Source organism: Argopecten irradians, chromosome 13, assembly GCF_041381155.1.
Source record: "Argopecten irradians isolate NY chromosome 13, Ai_NY, whole genome shotgun sequence".
Lineage (NCBI taxonomy): Eukaryota > Metazoa > Mollusca > Bivalvia > Pectinida > Pectinidae > Argopecten > Argopecten irradians.
The window spans coordinates 31,625,557-31,644,250 of record NC_091146.1 but is presented as its reverse complement, the minus strand read 5'-3'; the positions used below and the strand labels follow the sequence as shown (position 1 = coordinate 31,644,250).

The 18,694-nt window shown below is 34.3% G+C and overlaps 1 protein-coding gene across 1 annotated transcript; it reads right to left on the bottom strand.

The window, feature by feature from the left end:
- Positions 1-1,503: 1,503 nt before the first annotated feature.
- Positions 1,504-10,064, bottom strand: LOC138306660 (perlucin-like protein). Its single transcript, XM_069247100.1, has 5 exons — positions 9,647-10,064; positions 7,781-7,869; positions 6,220-6,313; positions 4,847-5,078; positions 1,504-2,143 (listed from the first exon to the last, which is right to left on the bottom strand). The coding sequence occupies exons 1-5, from the start codon at positions 9,933-9,935 to the stop codon at positions 2,128-2,130; spliced, it is 720 nt and encodes a 239-aa protein (XP_069103201.1). The 5' UTR covers positions 9,936-10,064; the 3' UTR covers positions 1,504-2,127.
- Positions 10,065-18,694: the final 8,630 nt, after the last annotated feature.

Sequence of the window (18,694 nt, the reverse complement as noted above, 5' to 3'; positions counted from 1 at the left end):
GTATATGTATTAGCCATTTTATATGTGGATATAATGGTCTGTTGAATTTGATATTTTATATGTATTAGCCATTTTATATGTGGACCTAATGGTTTGTTGAATTTCATATTGTATATGTATTAGCCATTTTATAAGTCTACCTGATGGTCTGGTGAATTTCATATTGTAAATGTATTAATCATTCTATATGTGGACCTAATGGTCTGTTCAATTTGATATTGTATATGTATTAACCATTTTATATGTGGCTCTAATGGTCTGTTGAATTTGAAATCAATAAATACATTTTTTTTACAATTTAGCCACATGCACTGATAATAAGTCATTCTATCTAGTCATGAAAAAAACCAAGGTGCAAAAAGCGTGGTAATCACCCGGCGGCTTTATCTAGAGCCTGTTGTTGCAGACAGGGACCTAAAGCAAACTATGATATGGTGTTTTACGTAAGTTTCCGTGGTAACTAAAATGGTGTTGAAAATGGAATTATCACAATAACAAAACGTATAAGTCGTGCAGACAATTTCATGGATCCAAGGCGAATGGTTTTAGACTTATAGGTCGGAAACTATACTTAGATGGACGGCGCCATGATCAATATTCCCGTGAACGTGTTCCGTAGGGTTTAAAGTATATTGAAAATATACATTCTTTTTTTCATTTATTATTTTCAAATATATTTATAGTATCTTACATATGCAAACTATACTTTGAATGTTAAAACTTACATTAATAATACCTATACACCTACACTTACACATATTACCATAATAGTATATTATCAATAAACACATATTTGTGGGATAAAAGTGTATACCTATCACAGCTTGGCATTCATTGTTGTTAATACAATTAAATCTTAAAGATACTCCACCTCTGACAGAGCATAAATGATATTCATCATTTGAGCAATAATTGGTGTTAAATTATGTATGTATATGTCTAATTAACACAAAAATAATATAAAATAATTTATTTTGCTTTTGGTGCATGTGCAATCAGTACTTCATTCCATATAGGATATAGTGCCACGGATTTTTTTCGGGATGCAATTAATTATTTTTCATACTTTTAATTTGAATTAAAATTAGAAGCTCAAACTTTTCAATGGTGGAAATGGTGTAGTGTAAGTAACTTTTGTAACTGAAGAAAATTACTAAATCATCTGCTCCTGTTTTAGATAGTGGAAAAATACCATTTGTCAGCGGTGGAGCATCTTTAAATAAGCTTTACCCTATCCAGAATCAATCATTACGGCTAGAATATTGCTAAAAATAGGCCCCAAATTTAAGAAATTTAATGTACCCTTTTCTCCTTCGAGACGGATGACACACGGCATCGATGAACTGACGCTTTTCGAGGGAAAGTATCGTCGTAGAAACCAGTTGTTATGACAGTATCCTCTTGGTTTCAATATGGATCCTCTTGTGTCATATTTGAGGGCAATATACGACCGTTACATCCGGTACGTTCTTAGTGGCATAAATTATGAAATGACGCAAGTCGGATCAGCATGAAAAATATGTATTAGTGAGATATAATACATTTAATGGTATCAACCGCGACATACACGGATTTCGACTTTTTCTTTTCTACAGTGGACCTAGGACAATTACAAATTATACACGTGAAAATGATGCATGATACTAAATTGTAGTTAAAATGAACGGAGTGATATTTCAATAAACACTAGTTATCATAAATTTATATTGTATCAATATCATTCTGCAATTATGAAAGTGATGAATTATGGTCACATAGCAGACTGGATTATTGTCATATGACAGGATAAATCATAGACACATGACATGATGGATGATAGTCACATGGCAGGCTGGATCATAGTCACATGGCAGGCTGGATCATTGTCGCATGACATGATGGATCATAGTCACATGGCAGGCTGGACCATTGTCACATAACAAGATGGATCATAGTCACATGACAGGCTGAATCAATGTCACATGACATGAAGGATCATAGTCACATGACGTGAAGGATCATAGTCAGACGACGTGAAGGATCATAGTCCATTGACAGGCTTCTGAGGGTAAAACACGTTGAACATCCAGCACGTGACTGAAGAGTAAATGAATGACTTCCACAGAATGGCCTTGCTACTGTGTCCATTTATGGATTGAAGACACTATAAATAGACAAAAACATTAAACAATATATGTATTAAAACCTTACAGAGATAAAAACAAATCATTAAAAACAAATGTTTCTATGAATACAGTATGAACAAACTATATATTTCTCCGGATGATATATCCTGAACACCTACATATTGTCTGACTCAATTTTCATTATATAAATATAGGCCAAACCTAACTTTAAAATCCTCGCAATTTATGCATATGATGAATTATACATAGTCTTTTCTGGCACAAACATGCTAAATTATATTTACCGTCAAGATATGCCTACTATACCTTTCGGCGGGGTACGAAATGGTCCCTATATGTCGTAGTGGAGCACTGCCTCAGAAAATCACTCTTGTAGGTTTCCAATTATTTTAAGCATATACATGCATTTATAAATTATTTTTTTCCAAACAATATAACAAACATTCTTAATTTCGACCTTATCACTCATAAGACGTCAAATTTATAATTTGTAGACTAGCCGTATTTTTTTCCTTCGAAAAGACGATCATACTTATATGTGAAAAAATAATGTCTCTCTGTGGATTTGATATTTCATACGGTTCAGTTTTATAGACTAGTAGGTAAGTGATATAAAAGTAAGATGAAATGCATACAGACGTTTTAATAATGGTTTGAACAAACATTTATATGCTTCATTAGTAGTAATAGGCACCAATTGTAGCTCTAAAGACGACACTTTTATCTGTCTAAAAGTCGTTTTGAGCTACAATATTGCAGTTAGCACTAGCCCCATCACAAACTGCACTCTGTAACACATCCCCTTCGAAAACTGCCTGCATGTGTTGTGTGTCGACAATTGGGATTGACCCTGCAACATCAGACTCACTGGCCCGCTCAACCCAACTGACTGAGCTGAAGGGATATATCGATATCGTCAATCACGGAACTGTAATCGAAGGCGGCCGTATCACTGTTTACCAATACAACCTGTTACACTACCATCTCTCGTTTTCAATGTGTTTGCCCTCGAACAACAAAAAAACCCTGTTTTCTTTCCAAGGACACCTTTCAGTCTCGTTATACTGTATTTGCATATTACAGAATTGTCTGCCCTTGCGAGTAGGTAATGATTGTGACGCTATGCGTTTACCAGCGTAACGTCATACTTTTCAGAGAAAATGACTAGACTAGTTCCCGCCTCAGTAACCTCCCTTGCGTACTCTTCACTGAGGATCGGAAGCGAGAGGCCATTATTAGTACGAATTCACTACTCCAGAATGCAGATCATTTCTGTGGATCATCTGTCATTGTCGAGACGGCAACTTCCGTTATGAGAAAATAACGTCATTACCTAACGTCAATCCCTTTAGCACACTAAGCTCTGTTAAAATAATATCAAATCTTAAAACCAAATTTCTTTGTTAATTACTTCATTATTTATCGTCCAGATACAATATCTAAACGTCTAAAATAAGTGATGCTTGTGAAACAGGATATGTAGATTGACCAATCAGAAAATCATCATGGTTATCCACCACTGGTCCTTGGTGAGCGCAGCACAGTCTGGCGGAGAGTATTGAACTTTGGGAAGGCAACCGGTCTAAAGAAATCGCGTACGCGTGCAAACAATGACGCCACAATAAAAAACTACCCGCAAGGTAGATAACTCTATAATACGATAAGACGGAAAAGCCTCCACTTGGACTTGTATACTGTAGTCGGACGGAGCAAAGAGTCAATTCTTCTCGCTTATATATTTTGATACAGCAGCAAAGATAACTTCTATGAATTGCACAAAGTTAGTTACTAACAAACGGGCTAGCATAGGGAATGAGCCGGTACAGGAGAGGTGGTACGTGCTCCTGTCGATAGTAACAACCAGACAGAGTTGGAGACAGTCCTGCTGCCCTATAAAACCTTCAACTGTAACCCACATCGAATTCGTGTCCTAGGCTCAAGTATAACAGGAACAAGGAAGTCTAGCTCCATCAATAATTCAATCACACAGCTTTCACAGTGATATGTACCGATTAGCACTGTTGTTAAGTGTTACTATACAAATACCAGTCATGAAGTGAAGTGTTATTGTTAGGCTGGTTCCTGTTTCCTGTTAAACACTTGTCACGGCTGTACATGCTTACACAAGGCGATGCGATCTTATCTAAACATTGTCCAATGCATCACAGCATTACACTACGGCGCTACATATAAGACGAGGAGATATTTGGTTTTATTAGTTTTACGTCCTATTAACAGTCAGCATTTAAGAGCGTACCTGGTTTATTAGTGGAGAAAGGCCTGATAACCTTTATCGCAAAGCTAAAAGGGAACAATATCACTATGCACAGTATATTATAAATTTAAACTAGAATCGTAACTGATAGGGGTCCCGACATATAAACACAAGCCCTCCACCCTGTGTCGCGAGTTCGAATATTATGTGCGGTAGTTATCACGTACTGACCGCTGGTCTGCGGTTTTTTCCCCGGGTACTCCGGTTTCCTCCACCATCAAGCTCAACACGTCCTTACATGACCCTGGTTGTTAAAAGGACGTAAAACTGAACAAACCAAAGTTAATCTATGCTATACAATAACATCTCATACGTGTGATCCCGCGCGATATTCAACATACCAACTATTGTATACATTGACGATACTCAGTCTTATAACTACAAATAGTCGAAGTAGCGTTTGGTTTTGCATGCATTATGTCTACTGTTTACAGATCAACTTTACCTTTTCTTACAAATAACATTGGCTTTGAAACTACAAGGGACATCGTTCCATAAGAAATCACGGTGTCTCTGCGTCTGTAGACAATCTTCAGTCTTGTTACTATCATTAGGTTCACCTTTGGACATATCCCATTTAGTAAATCCAAACTTCTTCCCTGTCCTTTTCCATATCCACTCATTGATTGTACGATTTCTTTGTCCTCCGAGAAAGTAAATATCCCAATTCGGTTTCACTTAAATTGAATAAACTGACCATTGTCAGACAGTTGTTATGAATTGAATGTATACAGTACTCGTTATACCATGAATGAATTCAAATGTATGTCAATTAAGATGATACATATTGTACACTATATTCAAAGTAAAGTCAATAAAGAGGTTACTTCTACTACAATGATTTCAAATTTAGGTCAATATTTAGGTAACTTCCCGTACAATGAATTCACATTTAAGTCAATATTGAGTTTAATTCTCGCACAACGAATTCATATTTAGGTCAATATAGATATTAGTACAAGGAATTCAAATTTCATCCAACAAAATGAAAGTTCTAACTGTGAGGAAATCCAAGGAAGAGATGATCAGTATTCTATTTACTTTGCAAAGTTTCCTATAATAGACAACATTATATAAACGCGAGAACTTTCCCTTAAACGAATTTTCTCGGCTATTACATGTAAGTTTTACGATTTCTGTATCAAAACAAGTTCTCCGAGATTAATGTTCTCGGAATGAGAATTTTATAAAATTACCTTTCAATGAAAGTTTGGGAATTACTTAATCGCGACGATCAAATAACGCGACTTTGTTTTGATCGCGTAAGTAAATCGCACACGGAAAATAATGGTCATTTTTATCTCGCTCTCTTTACATTTAATACAGCTGAATTACCTTTGTCTTACCGTGGTCAGCTATTCGCTAATTATGATTAATATAACATATTAACAATTGCAAGTTTTACATGCAAAATATTCCATTATGGCTGTTTGGAGCATTTTGAAAGCTGTCTTAGCGCCACCATATTGTATCACATAAAATATAATTGTAGTGTTCGTAGCATAAGTGTATAATAATGGCGGCGTATGACCTTAATACAAGTAGAGTTATCGCCCTTGGCGGAAATCTCGCCCGTGTTGTATATCAACCATGTGCAAATCGCAACATCTCGGAGTAATTTCCGTGAATCTTCGGAAATATATCACATCTCCGAAGATTACCGGAAATTTCTCCGAAGGGATCCGATTGAACCATGTGCGTTTGGATAAAGTTATTTACCGAAGACTGTCTGGTGTGTGCCATCTTTTATACTGCGTACAAGCGACAAAAAATAAAAAAAAATCCTCGTTTTGAACTACGTACAGTGCATGTACATACCTGGTTTGAGTTTAAGAAGCTCCGCCTTGATGAATCCATGTTCTTGTTCGCTTGTGACATCTGCAACGTACGCATTCATGCTTTGACATCGGGCCTAAGAGGAAAAGTCATATATAGTACATGATACGTAGCTCCACCCCTTTGTTATAGATAGTACATGATACATACGTCCTTCCTATGACATATACATGCACACGATGCATAAACCCAGCCCTACTGTCACATGAGATATTAGCCACGCCCTTCAATCGTATATAGTCCTTACTATCAAATAAACAAAATCAATATCTTTGGTTTGCAAAATATTGTTATACTTAGAATATTGAACAGGAGTCGATCTTCAAATGCTACCATAATCCTTCTATCATAAAAAGTTCAAGATGATTTTAATATTTTTGATGATTGGTACTTCGTAAGGTGTTTCTGGCACTATTTCATACTTTGGTCTAGTCTGAAGCATTTCAGGACGACTCTGAATTCTTCCTTTTTCTTTATTTTCATATTAAAAAGTTATCTGCCCTTCCAGGTAGGTATTGATTTTAACGCCATATATTTTCGAGAATAACGTCATAAAATTCAGCGAAAACGACGTTAATTTTGCTCACAAAATAATGACGACAAAAATGGATACCTACCCACAAGGGAAGTAACTCTGTCATATACAAGGATGGACCGACACATGCTATCGGACTATAATTACAGGAGTTAGTGCCCCTGGAATATTATTTTACATAAAACAGTGTTATAAAACCTCTGGGGACCAACAGACTTACTTCGTTACAAGTGCAATTTGTTGTTTACATAAAGAATGAAAATAGCTACATGATATGTTATTTGTCATATTTGGCTGTGAGAGGAATCGAATAAGACCGTTTCTGATGTCCAGATTTAATTCTCGTTCTTCAAACTAATAATAAAAACAACAATAGGACAAACGTATCTAGAATCAGGTACACACTAATGAAAAAAATGTAAAATATCGGGAATCAGGTACTTAAGGATTAACTTGAATAGATTTTTTATGTTATGGAGATATAACACAAAAATCTGAGTGTACTCTAAATAAACCGCGAAGCGGTATATGATGAGAGTACACTCAGATTTTTGTGTTATATCTCCATAACATAAAAAATCTATTCAAATTAATCCTTATAATTCAATTTACTAAAGATAATCTCTTCAAAATTCAAAATTCATTTTGGGACTCTTTTGTCTATGAAATCATTACGCCGTCATCTCAGCCAATCAGAAGCAACGTTACAAACGGCGACGCCATTTTTTCCTTTATGGGCTGATAAAGTAAATTTTTAAGCCAATGAAATTACTCGTAACAAGCAAAATTGAATTATAAACTAATAAACCCAAATATAAAACTAAATAAAATATTTGGAATGAAATACTTTCCCCTAGACCTACATACTATAGTTAGATATCTCGAGACCAAGTATGTCATATACATATCAATTAATTTGTTGTAAGCGTGTTGGTTACAAACGTCATTAGTTTTACTGTTGGAATATTGTTATGATCATTAAATGTCATGCATGACTGCAATACTTACTTGACCTTGTTGATAGTTTACATATGTTTGTATAAACTTGTAACAGTATAAGTAATGATATACCCAGCCAGACTCACAGCTAGGCGGATCTGCAAATAGGATCATTAATTTTAATATTGACTGGCAATTGACTTTAAACCCAAGTACATGTACAAATATTCTATATTCAGTTGCTTAAATATGAACATGTCAAACTTTATTTAATCTCTTTACAAAGTTTGAAATTATTTAATGAAACACATTTATTACATTTTTCGCAGTGAAATATAAGGTTTTACGGTGAACATAAAAGCGATATACTAGCTTAACTCCAGTGAAAATATCGATTATTCATTATATAATTTTTTTTTCACTCGCTTTTGAACAATCGAAATGCAGCATTGACAGTGAAAATATCCTGAAAATGACGTCAGATTTTTTTGTAAAATGCGATGTAATAATCGCAAGGGCAACTAACTCTGTACAATACAATGACGGAATAACCATTGGCGGAACTAGGAGTGATGGTCTTCTGAAAAAGCGAAGAAATGAATGCAGTAAATAAAATATTCCTTTTTCTTGATGAATACCAGTTATATTTCCTCTCTTGAATATCCTCTACAGCATTATATAAATCCAATGTAGAAGGAGAACAATGTATATATTTAAAAATTAATGCTACTATTTTTTTTTTACTTTTGTTTTTTTTTCGAAACACATGACTTTGTTTACATTTAGACGCACATCACACGTATAGTGTTGTTTTTCACAGAATTTGGAAAAATGTAAACAATTGATATATATTATATAATACAAACATTTCTTTTTTTAATTAACAATTGTATTAAAAACGGACTAATATATTGAACTTTTTGTAGTCGAGGATGAATAATTCTACCATATGTGAAGAGTCATTTATCCTTGACTGTTCAATTGGATATTAAGTTCCTACTACTTATGACCGATTTTTATTGAATAATTATGTCACTTTCAAATGACGATTTTATTGCAAAAATATAAATATAAATAAAGTCGTATGAGTGGAAATATAGGAATTGGATTTTACTTTTCTGTCAACCTTGGTTATATGCAGCAATTCTTCTAAGAATATATTCAATATTACGCCCCATAGAATATATTCTTAGTGAAATTACTCCATACAAGCATGGCTAACATCAAAGCGAATTCCAATCCCTATATATTTCCATTCTACTTTCAGTGTCCCGTTAGATCAGGCTATGAACTCCTTTCTGGTCAAGTGTTTGAATAGTTAGCGTTTCCGTCGCGTCACTGACGATGTATACATTGACAAAAATAGCATGTTTTGAAAAAAAAATATCATCGCATAGTTTCAATTGTTCGTTTGTTTTAAACCGTTTTGGCTGGAACTATATTCAGAAGCTGTTCCGTTTATTGAACTTGGTGACAACAACAACACTAGCGCAAGCGGAAAATTCGAAAGGTATAAAGTATGCATGTACAGTGTATTGTTTTGAATCTTAATGATCATAATGGATATAAAAGTAATAAACTTTTATCAGATTGGACATACAGTTGATATAAAGCCCATTCCTCAGAAACTTAAGTATCAATAAGGCCCTAACGGGCGCCATTCTATTTATCTTTCGTCCGGATGGGCTTCATATCAACTGTACATGTATGTAAAATCTGGTATTAGTTTATTACTTAAATAAAGATCATTTTGTTTCTGACCCTTTGGTGGTCTTCATAGACAGATTTGACAGTATAACACAAATTTCTCTAAATAAAGGCTTGATGATTTCTGTAAAGAAAACAGAACAGAGAAAACGGACAGAAATGAACCATTCAGCAATGCCCGGGCGATCCCGGGCATTACCGAGGTTTACTGACAAACGATCATATTACCTTCCATCAAGTCCTGCAACTCCTGAACAATCCTTCTGGTAGTCTGCAACTCAGTCTGAACAGAGCTGCAGGTTTCCTTGATCTCGTCAAACTGTCGTCTGCTGGATTGAGCCTCGTTCTCGAGGTAACGCCGAATTAACGGCAAAGTTTCTTCTAAGACTTCGTTAGTCAGTATTGCGGTCATTAACTGTTCCTTTTTCTTTTCACGAACAATATGCTGTGAGCACGAGATATTGGTGAGGATAAATATCAGGATAAATATCAGGAGGACTCCGTGTACACACATCATGTTTACTTTCTGTCGTGATATCCAATGTTTTCATTAACTACAAGAAACTCTTTTCTGGTAATTCATATAACAATTCAGTACTAGGAATTTGTCACAACTGATCGCTTATACACGACAACACCGTATGTTATACTTGATTGGACTAACTCACAATTTCCGCTTTTGAACATTGTACAACATCATATCGGTTGATCTTCATCCGTGTATGTTTCCGTTTAACTTGTTAATACTTAAATGTATCTCATTACATCCCCTTATCAAAATTTGACATGTCCCTATTTTATCAAATATGCACGGAATATAATGATTTCACAATACTTCATTTCCATAAAATAAACTTTTCTTTGTCTCAGGCTTTATGAATGGCCTATTCATTTTTTTTCATTCCACTATAAAAAAAACAAAAAAAATCCGAGAATGGCGTAGTAACCCGACGTTATCGTGACATCACAATAGAAAACATTGACGTTGCGTATTGATTTGGAAAAAATCAATCAATGGAATCGTACGTGTCAACGTATTTCATTTTGTATATTGCAGTAGATTGGGAAATTAAGTAGAAGCGTTGAAGTCACTTTTTTATTATTTCATCGGGTTATGAAAAAAAAAGTTTGCAAACTTTAGTGAGAATCCGCTACGCGAAGATTACTTTGCAGTTATTAGTTTCTGCTATACATGTTCATCAACATGACTGACCGGGAAGCAGTGCTTTTTCCGCTTATTTGACCTTTGTGACATTACCTGAAGGTCAAACAATTTCATTTCCACATACTGTTAGACGTCGCGCACAATATTCGGTCGCTTTTACGTCACGCCGGAATATCATTGGAAAAAGCGATGAACAGTAAAATAATATAAGCGCAATACTATTTTTTTAAATTGAAAAACGGAAAGGATATATTTATTCAATTACGGGAGGATTTTTATCAAAATGTCTGCAATGTTTTTCTTCTATTGATGCGTTTCTGTTGAGAAAATGACGTTTTTTGGCGCGACAGATGTAACACGCATCTGTATGCGGTTTCAGTCAAAGTGTCACTGTGGTCATACTGAACACCACATGGCGGTGAAATTTGACACAGAGATTCCCCGAAAATTCACTATCATGACGTCATTTCGTTATAATTAATTGTGAAGTCATACTTCAAAATGGTGGACTTTGTTTGTAGACTTGCCGATCGACAGATCCGAAGAGAAAAGATAAAAAAGTGAAAAACCACAAATACACACAGTTCAAAACGGTACTAATTCATGACATAGAGACATGGATTGTTAATATAAAAATACATTTTTCTTCTATTTTAATAATATGTCAGAAAATATAGACTGCGACGTCGTTCTACCTTTTTATCGAACAAAAACTGTGTCTTGCAGAAATGACACAAAATGAAATTTTTAGATTGACTGTTCTGTCACGCAAGTTCACGACGTTGAAAAATGACTTTACATTAGGAATTATGTTTTCTATTCAGAATAGAAAAATACGTTTTTTCTCAAATATACGTGTGCGAAATCTCTACTGAAAATTCAAAAAAGTATTCGAAAAATTTCGTTTTTTCTTTGTCTTGCAGGTTTGCCGAATGTCGGAAATGACGTCAATTGCGCTCGTCACGTTATAAAATAGTCACGTCTTTTACATTCAATGACGTTACATAAAAGTGGCCGAACATTGTGCGCGACGTATGTACCCCTTCATCCCATCCTGCTACAGGTCCTGTATCTAATTTTAGGCTTCTTAGTTCTTGGTAAAAGTCGTTTAAAGATTTCAGTTTATTTGCTCCACTAGCTTCGACTGAATATAAAGGTCATTAATTTGAATGAACTTGCTAGCCCTTCAACCCAGCATCACAAACAGTTCTTAAGGCCTCATAGTTATTTACAAGTTTACGAGTAGTTTTTGAACGAGTTTAACATCTGACCCCGTTGTGACAGTGAAGATTCATTTCGCTGTTTTGCCGCCTGGCTCAGTGATAATCAACCAACGCGCGTTAATTAGGACAACGGCGGGAAACATAAAACGACCCGCGTTATGAAAATTACCATTAGATTTATTGAAATGAAAATGTTAAAGGTACTAAATCATTAGATTTACATAGATTTCTTAGGGTTTTTGACTTTCAACAAACGTTCTTATACTTGAAATTAGAAAGTGTTCAAAATTACAACATTTTATTTGAAATGTTGGCAATGTATATCGAAGTTAAAATATCTCCAAACACAGCAAGAAACTGTATTGTCGACATTGGCTGTTTATAACGGAAAGAACCGAGTACATCTTTGACTTCGAAATCGGGATCGCTGAAAATTTCACCCGGCTAATGGATATAGATGTAACAAGTCTTAGCTTCCCAAAAACTAAGTGGGCTACGCGGAAGCTTAACCCTTTGATTGAAAAGAATATGGAAATTAAACAATGATATGATGATATTGTTTTGCAATTTTAATTGTTCTGTTGAAAGCCATTTTATAATTTGTGAACTTGTGTTAGTGCAAGGTAGCCAGGTCTAGTACAGACAAACAGTTTTAACAATACTTTTGTGACCAACAATATAAAAAGGTGTTTTATGCAGAGATTGATAAGCTCAGAGAAAAGGCAAAGAAAATGTTGAGCTTAATCTCATATGTTTCTGTGATTTTCTTTGTTCCGTTTTCATTCCGCTTTTAGTATACACTGTCGTTCCGCATTTTAGTATGCTCCATGTCCCGTTGATTAGAATCCTCAACCACAAACCAGATTTCATTCAAATTCCCGATTAATTTCCAGAAAATCTTTATTCAGAATACCTTTACCTCGAATGCTTGTTCTACATTGAAATCTGAACGGAATCAGGAATATGACGTCCGAATCCGGACAGATTAAAATCTGTTTCCGTAATATTCATTTTAATATTACTTCAAAAAGACGATGCTTATTCAAGCGTTCTTTCTATACGACTATATGTCCTGCAAGATGGCGTGCATTGCTTATGAAACTAAATGTATTCATTGCCGCAGTGTATTTATTATGAAATTTCATTGGAAATTATTAAAATACTGATAACTTGCTGGGAATTCCGACAGACTATAGCAGTCATTCGGTTTTTTCAGAATAAATATACCATGAATGTTTGTTCAACACTAAAATCTCGATAGATGCAAACCCTGCGTGACCACGATTTATCAGGATGACGACTCCCAAATCCCGGAAAAATCAGGTCTGTTTCCGTCATTCGTTTTATTTTTACTTCAACAGGCAATGCTTGTAATACATCAAGCATTTAGTATTAAATTATCAATATCAATATAAGTATGTATACCATCATGTTTGCAGACAATAAACTCGTTGCTAGGCCCATTACCAGGGAACGCAACTTTAGAATTATATGATAATGCAATTTTCATAAACGCCATATTGTCAGGCTACCATGGTGCGACAATAAAGAAAATCCAAGCTTGGACCAAAAATGACCCTTAATGCCCTTAGTCCTTTGGTACATTTTCATATTTCCAAAATAAAATGTTTCCTGCAATTGTTTACGGTCCGATAAGTTGTACAAAATGTCCATAGGTTGCTGTTTGCTTTACCAATTCTTAACAAAACTAGTTTACCAGTAACTATCCTGAGATTAAATCTTACAAAACTAACAATGCAGTGAAAACATTTGAGTTTCAACCACATAATTTTAAATAACATTTCTTTTAATTCAAGCATAGTCAGCTTTCATTTGTTAAAACAGTGTTTTATTATAATAACTACATATCTTACAATTTGGCATCGTTTCCAACATTATATAATTCAACACATTACTGATAACTACACATTTTCTCATTTTAATGAAATTCACTATCTCATTTTTTAAAATTTTAAATGACTATACAATTTCTTTTTATTGTTTTTGAGAGTTTTGTGATTTGATATTCAATTTCTATCCGAACCGTGGTCTCTTTTAAATGTGTGTCAAAGGTCATGCTCCAATTTCCCAAATACGAAATTTAAAAGTTAAATCGAAAATTTTAAACGGACATATTATTACACTTAAAAGTGAAAAATAATCCAACTGAAGTGTCCATGAAAGAGCGTGACATTTTAAACCCTCATTCAACAGCTATACTAATTCAAAAGAAATATAGGCAATTAACTGGTCGTACTTAGTATCGATACTCTATAACCAAAAATATTTAATTTTCAGTAACCTTTATACAAATAACTGTTAGCTAAGTCTACACACTGTTTATTCGGCATAACTGTATACAATACTTGATGTCTAGTATGTTTGTGTGTGTTGGGGTTAAAATCCACCTACTTCTGGGACTGTGGAGGGCTAACAAATAATAAAGAAACTACACAATACAGACCAAATACCAAATGGATCTATTACACGTAGCTCCTGTTAGGTTAAATGTCACACGCATGTGTTATACCCGTGTCTTGACCACGACTTTGGTTTACCATGTTATTCAATATGACCGATTTAAATGAGCACTTCAAAGAAATTTGCAATTTTAAATAGTGCTTAGATGAATGTGATTTTGTTTTAAAATCAGTTATTACTGTGATATCTGCTAAAAATCATAAAAAAACTATCATTCAAAACACAAGTGGGTATGAATTAATACAATTTCTGGTGTAAGCATTGAGAACTTATACAAAATACATGAAAGCTACTAGCGTAAAAAGATCTTTATTATTTAATTAGTTATACTCTTCCGAATATATTACTGTCTAGTACGTTCAATTTGTACAGTGACCCCTCGATCTTCCGAATGATTAGGACGCCGATAGTCCGTAAACCTCACAGTACGGACGGTTTTGACTGGAGACGAAAATGTCCGGATTATTGAGGGTTCACTATATGTAAAGATGCTCCACCGCCGACAAATGGTATTTTTTCACTATCAAAAACAGGAGCAGACGATTTAGTATATTTCTTCAATTACAAAAGTTACTTACTTTACACTATTACCACCATTGAAAAGTTTGAGCTTCTAATTTTACCTCAGTATAAAAATATGAAAAATAATTAATTGCATCCCGAAAAAAATCGTAACACTTTATTCTATATTGACTGAAGTACTGATTGCGCATGCACCACAGGCGAAACAAATTATTTTGTATTATTTTTTGTGTTAATTAGGCATATATATTACACGATTAAACACCAATTATTGTTCAAGTGATGAATATCATTTATACACTGTCGGTGGTGGAGCATCTTTAATGAATGTTATATGAAGTAAGGTTTATGTATATCCAACGGATGAGCCAGCACGCTCAAAGTATTTTTTTAATTTGTTTGTGTCATCTTAGTGGTGTGTAAAATTACAAGACCTAATCATAAAAATACCATATTCACATTTATATCAACTTTGATAAAACAAGTGCCGAGTTATAAATAAATATATATAACATTAAAAAACATTCAAATGTGTGTAATATTATGTTCTCATCATTTACTGTATGATACCCGTTTTTTAGTATAGCGTCCTATTACTAGCCAGGGTTACGTAAGGACGTACCAGAGTAGTTGGTGAGTAGAAAGCTGGAGTACCCGAATATAAATCACCGACCAACGGCCAGTACCTGGCGAACGTCCCATATAGGGTTTGAACTCGCCTTAAATACTGTTCAGCAGTAGACTATCACTACGCTACACGGCAAAACTGCGACATCAACATTCTGTGTTAAATAGTCTTATATTTGCTTGGTGTTATAACTACATCGAGTTATTAATCAATTTTTATTTTTATTTCTTTTGGAAACGTAGTGGGTTTTTTTATATAATAAAAGAATATATAAATATGCTCCACCGCCGACAGAGCATAAATACAATCATTTAGACAATAATTTATCTTTATTCGTATCTTATACCAGTTATGTAATAAACACAACAATACATATGAAATTATTTGTTCTGCTTTTGTTGTCATCATATTCCATGTAAGGCATTGTGTCATAATTGCTTTATCCGAATGCAATGAATTATTCTAAATACTTTATTATGATGGTAACAATCTAAAGTAAGTATTTTTTGTTACTGAAGAAATATACTAATGTATCTGTTCCTTTTTAATAGATAAAATGTTACAATACGTTGGCGGTATAGCATCTTTAAAATGTGAAGATATTATCAATGATATGATAATGTATGCAATATATAGTTGACAATGACTATAAAAGACATGGGGTGATTAAGCATTGAACGTCTTTCATTTGGCATTCATAGTTGATATAAATGCCAACTGAGCGTAGACAGAGGCCAACTCAATGAAGCGTGATAGCGCTTCTTGTTATATATTGGTTATGAATGCCAAATGAAAGACGCTCAATGCTTATATATGTATTTACATATGATAACAATTTTATGGAGAAATCCAAAAATATTTTGCATCTATAACGAATAAAGAATTCATTATCGTCAAAGACGTTACAGACATATAGAGATTGAACAGTGTTTTGATTGCGTTAAAGGTGGTATAAACGCAATGGGATACAGACATACATGTATTCAATGTAGCGCGTTAGCGCTACATATAGAATATGTCTGTATCCCATTGCGTTCATACCACCTTTAACGCAATCAAAACACTGTTCAATCTATATATTTACATAAATAAATATACTTTTACGTAAAATTTAAAACGGTGATGGTTGCTAAGTTGGGTAACAACGGTAGTCAGGATGACCGAGATATAGTTCCGATTGTTGAATGTCATAGCTGCAGTTTGGTTTGAAATACAACAATGACACTTTTCAATTATTTTTAACATATTTTTTTTTTTCAGTTTGATAATATATCAATAATGTCCATTTCGAATAAAAATTGAGATAACCAAGGCAGAACGACTACCGGTATGTATCGTTGTCAGGGTAGGGATGCGGCCGAAGTGGAGCGAGCCGCCATATTTGATTTTCAACCGAAGAAAGTGACTGTGATATAGCCTTTTGATGGTATGACCGTTGAGCTGTCATGTATTTATCGGTCTAAGAACGCGATTTAGACTAAATTTTTCATAGTCATGACTTTTATTTTATTGTACGGAGGATAGACAAGTGTTTGCGTGTGTGTAGGCCTATTTTGAATGCCAAGACGCCCCCATTTAAGCTGATGATACTGTTTCGGATAGGCTACCTGTAATGGGTTGTTTTTTTTCTTCTGGAAACCTGTATATGATCTGTTAACCTATTATTCGCTTAGACGCTCCCAGAATTGTTCACCGACAATCAGATGTTCTGTATATTTAGGCGAGATAAGTGACCGTACACACATGTACAACTGACGTAACTATGGGATTCCCCGAACATTCCTGAGGAAAGCCCCCGGTTGTAGCCCTGACCAGCGATTCATTTTGTATTTTATTACCGTTACAATGCTTGAACACATGTTTTGTTTTGATGTCAAATACATATCTAATTGGATGTAATAAAAACTCTTTATTGTTATTTTAAAATCCGTCAACTTATGACGCAAAATCTTATCGAAGCGTGAACTAGAAGTAGTCCGAACCTGCACTGCTTTTGTATTCATACGTCATTGCGTTTACGCTAATTTGAACGCAACTCCCCTCCCGTTGACTATATAGGGACATATGTAAATATATGCATATGAACTGTCATCTTCCGCTGGCACGACAAATATGACGTTATAATGATAATGACGTCGTAATAATTACATAAGCGGATGACATTTCATAGACTGATGAACACCAACTTCGCTTGGTAAGGTCACATAGTAGGGCTGCATTAAAAATGTAGATAAAATTACCTGGAAAGCAGTTTTTCAAAATTGAAATAATTCATATGCTGCCGACATAGTCATTTTTCGCCAATACGAAAAACTATAAATTATGATTAATCAGTGGAAATACTGAAAGGTCCAATACAGGAAATACCATTTATACTTTCACCACGCCATGATCATGAGTTCGCACTTCAAAGACAGCACAAAAAGCGCCAACTAAAGGTACGGTTAAAATATTAAGTATTTTAATAAATCAGACGTAAGCAAAAACTTCAGATTTGAATTATATTTGTTTATAATCTCAACACATATTCAGTGATACTTAAGTATTGCCTTTCATATTAAGTTTAAATGTAACGTTCCAAGCCAAATACGGTGTTGTTTTAATACCATATACTTATTCCGCAGTAAATGACGTGGATAGTTCATTCCAGATCAATGTAGGTACGGAACGAGTGTGGGTCGGTAGTACTGTTCTTACATGTACGTATAAACGTAAGTCTACGACCTACCTTGTCAGTGGATGGCACGTCAGCCTGCATATGACAAAGGTAATATATGATTATAATAATATATTATACATACTATATTATATATAATAGTAAAATGATAGTCATATTACTGTAAATGCAGATATTTACGCAAGAATTTTTTGGATAATTACGCAACTTTCACCGCAAAAAATGATAACAGCGCGTAATTTTTTCGTGAATATATACATGTATATATATATTGCGAAATGAAACACCGAAACTAAGTATTTATTCCTATAAACCGCGAAATTCAGCACTCGCAAAAATATCCGTGTTTACCGTATATCAATATACTAATTAAGGTTAAAGAATAATATATATATGACGATGAATACCGTACAGCTGGTACTTCTCGTGAGTCAAAAGCTTCGCGATTTCGGACGAAAATGAGAAATTTAAAAAAAAATTACCAAAATTTCGTGGCCTAACAAGTTATTGCGAAAATATCATTCATGCGAATATTACCGGCTTTACGGTAAGACACGTGGTTATTGAAATTCTAGTGTAC

Excerpts from the sequence above, each read along its gene's own strand:
- LOC138306660 (XM_069247100.1), bottom strand. The coding sequence starts at position 9,935 with ATGATGTGTGTACACGGAGTCCTCCTGATATTTATCCTGATATTTATC. Across the intron at positions 7,870-9,646 it reads GTTGCAGGACTTGATGGAAG|ATCCGCCTAGCTGTGAGTCT; the intron begins GTAATATGATCG and ends TCCTATTTGCAG. Across the intron at positions 5,079-6,219 it reads GCTTCTTAAACTCAAACCAG|TGAAACCGAATTGGGATATT; the intron begins GTATGTACATGC and ends ATTCAATTTAAG.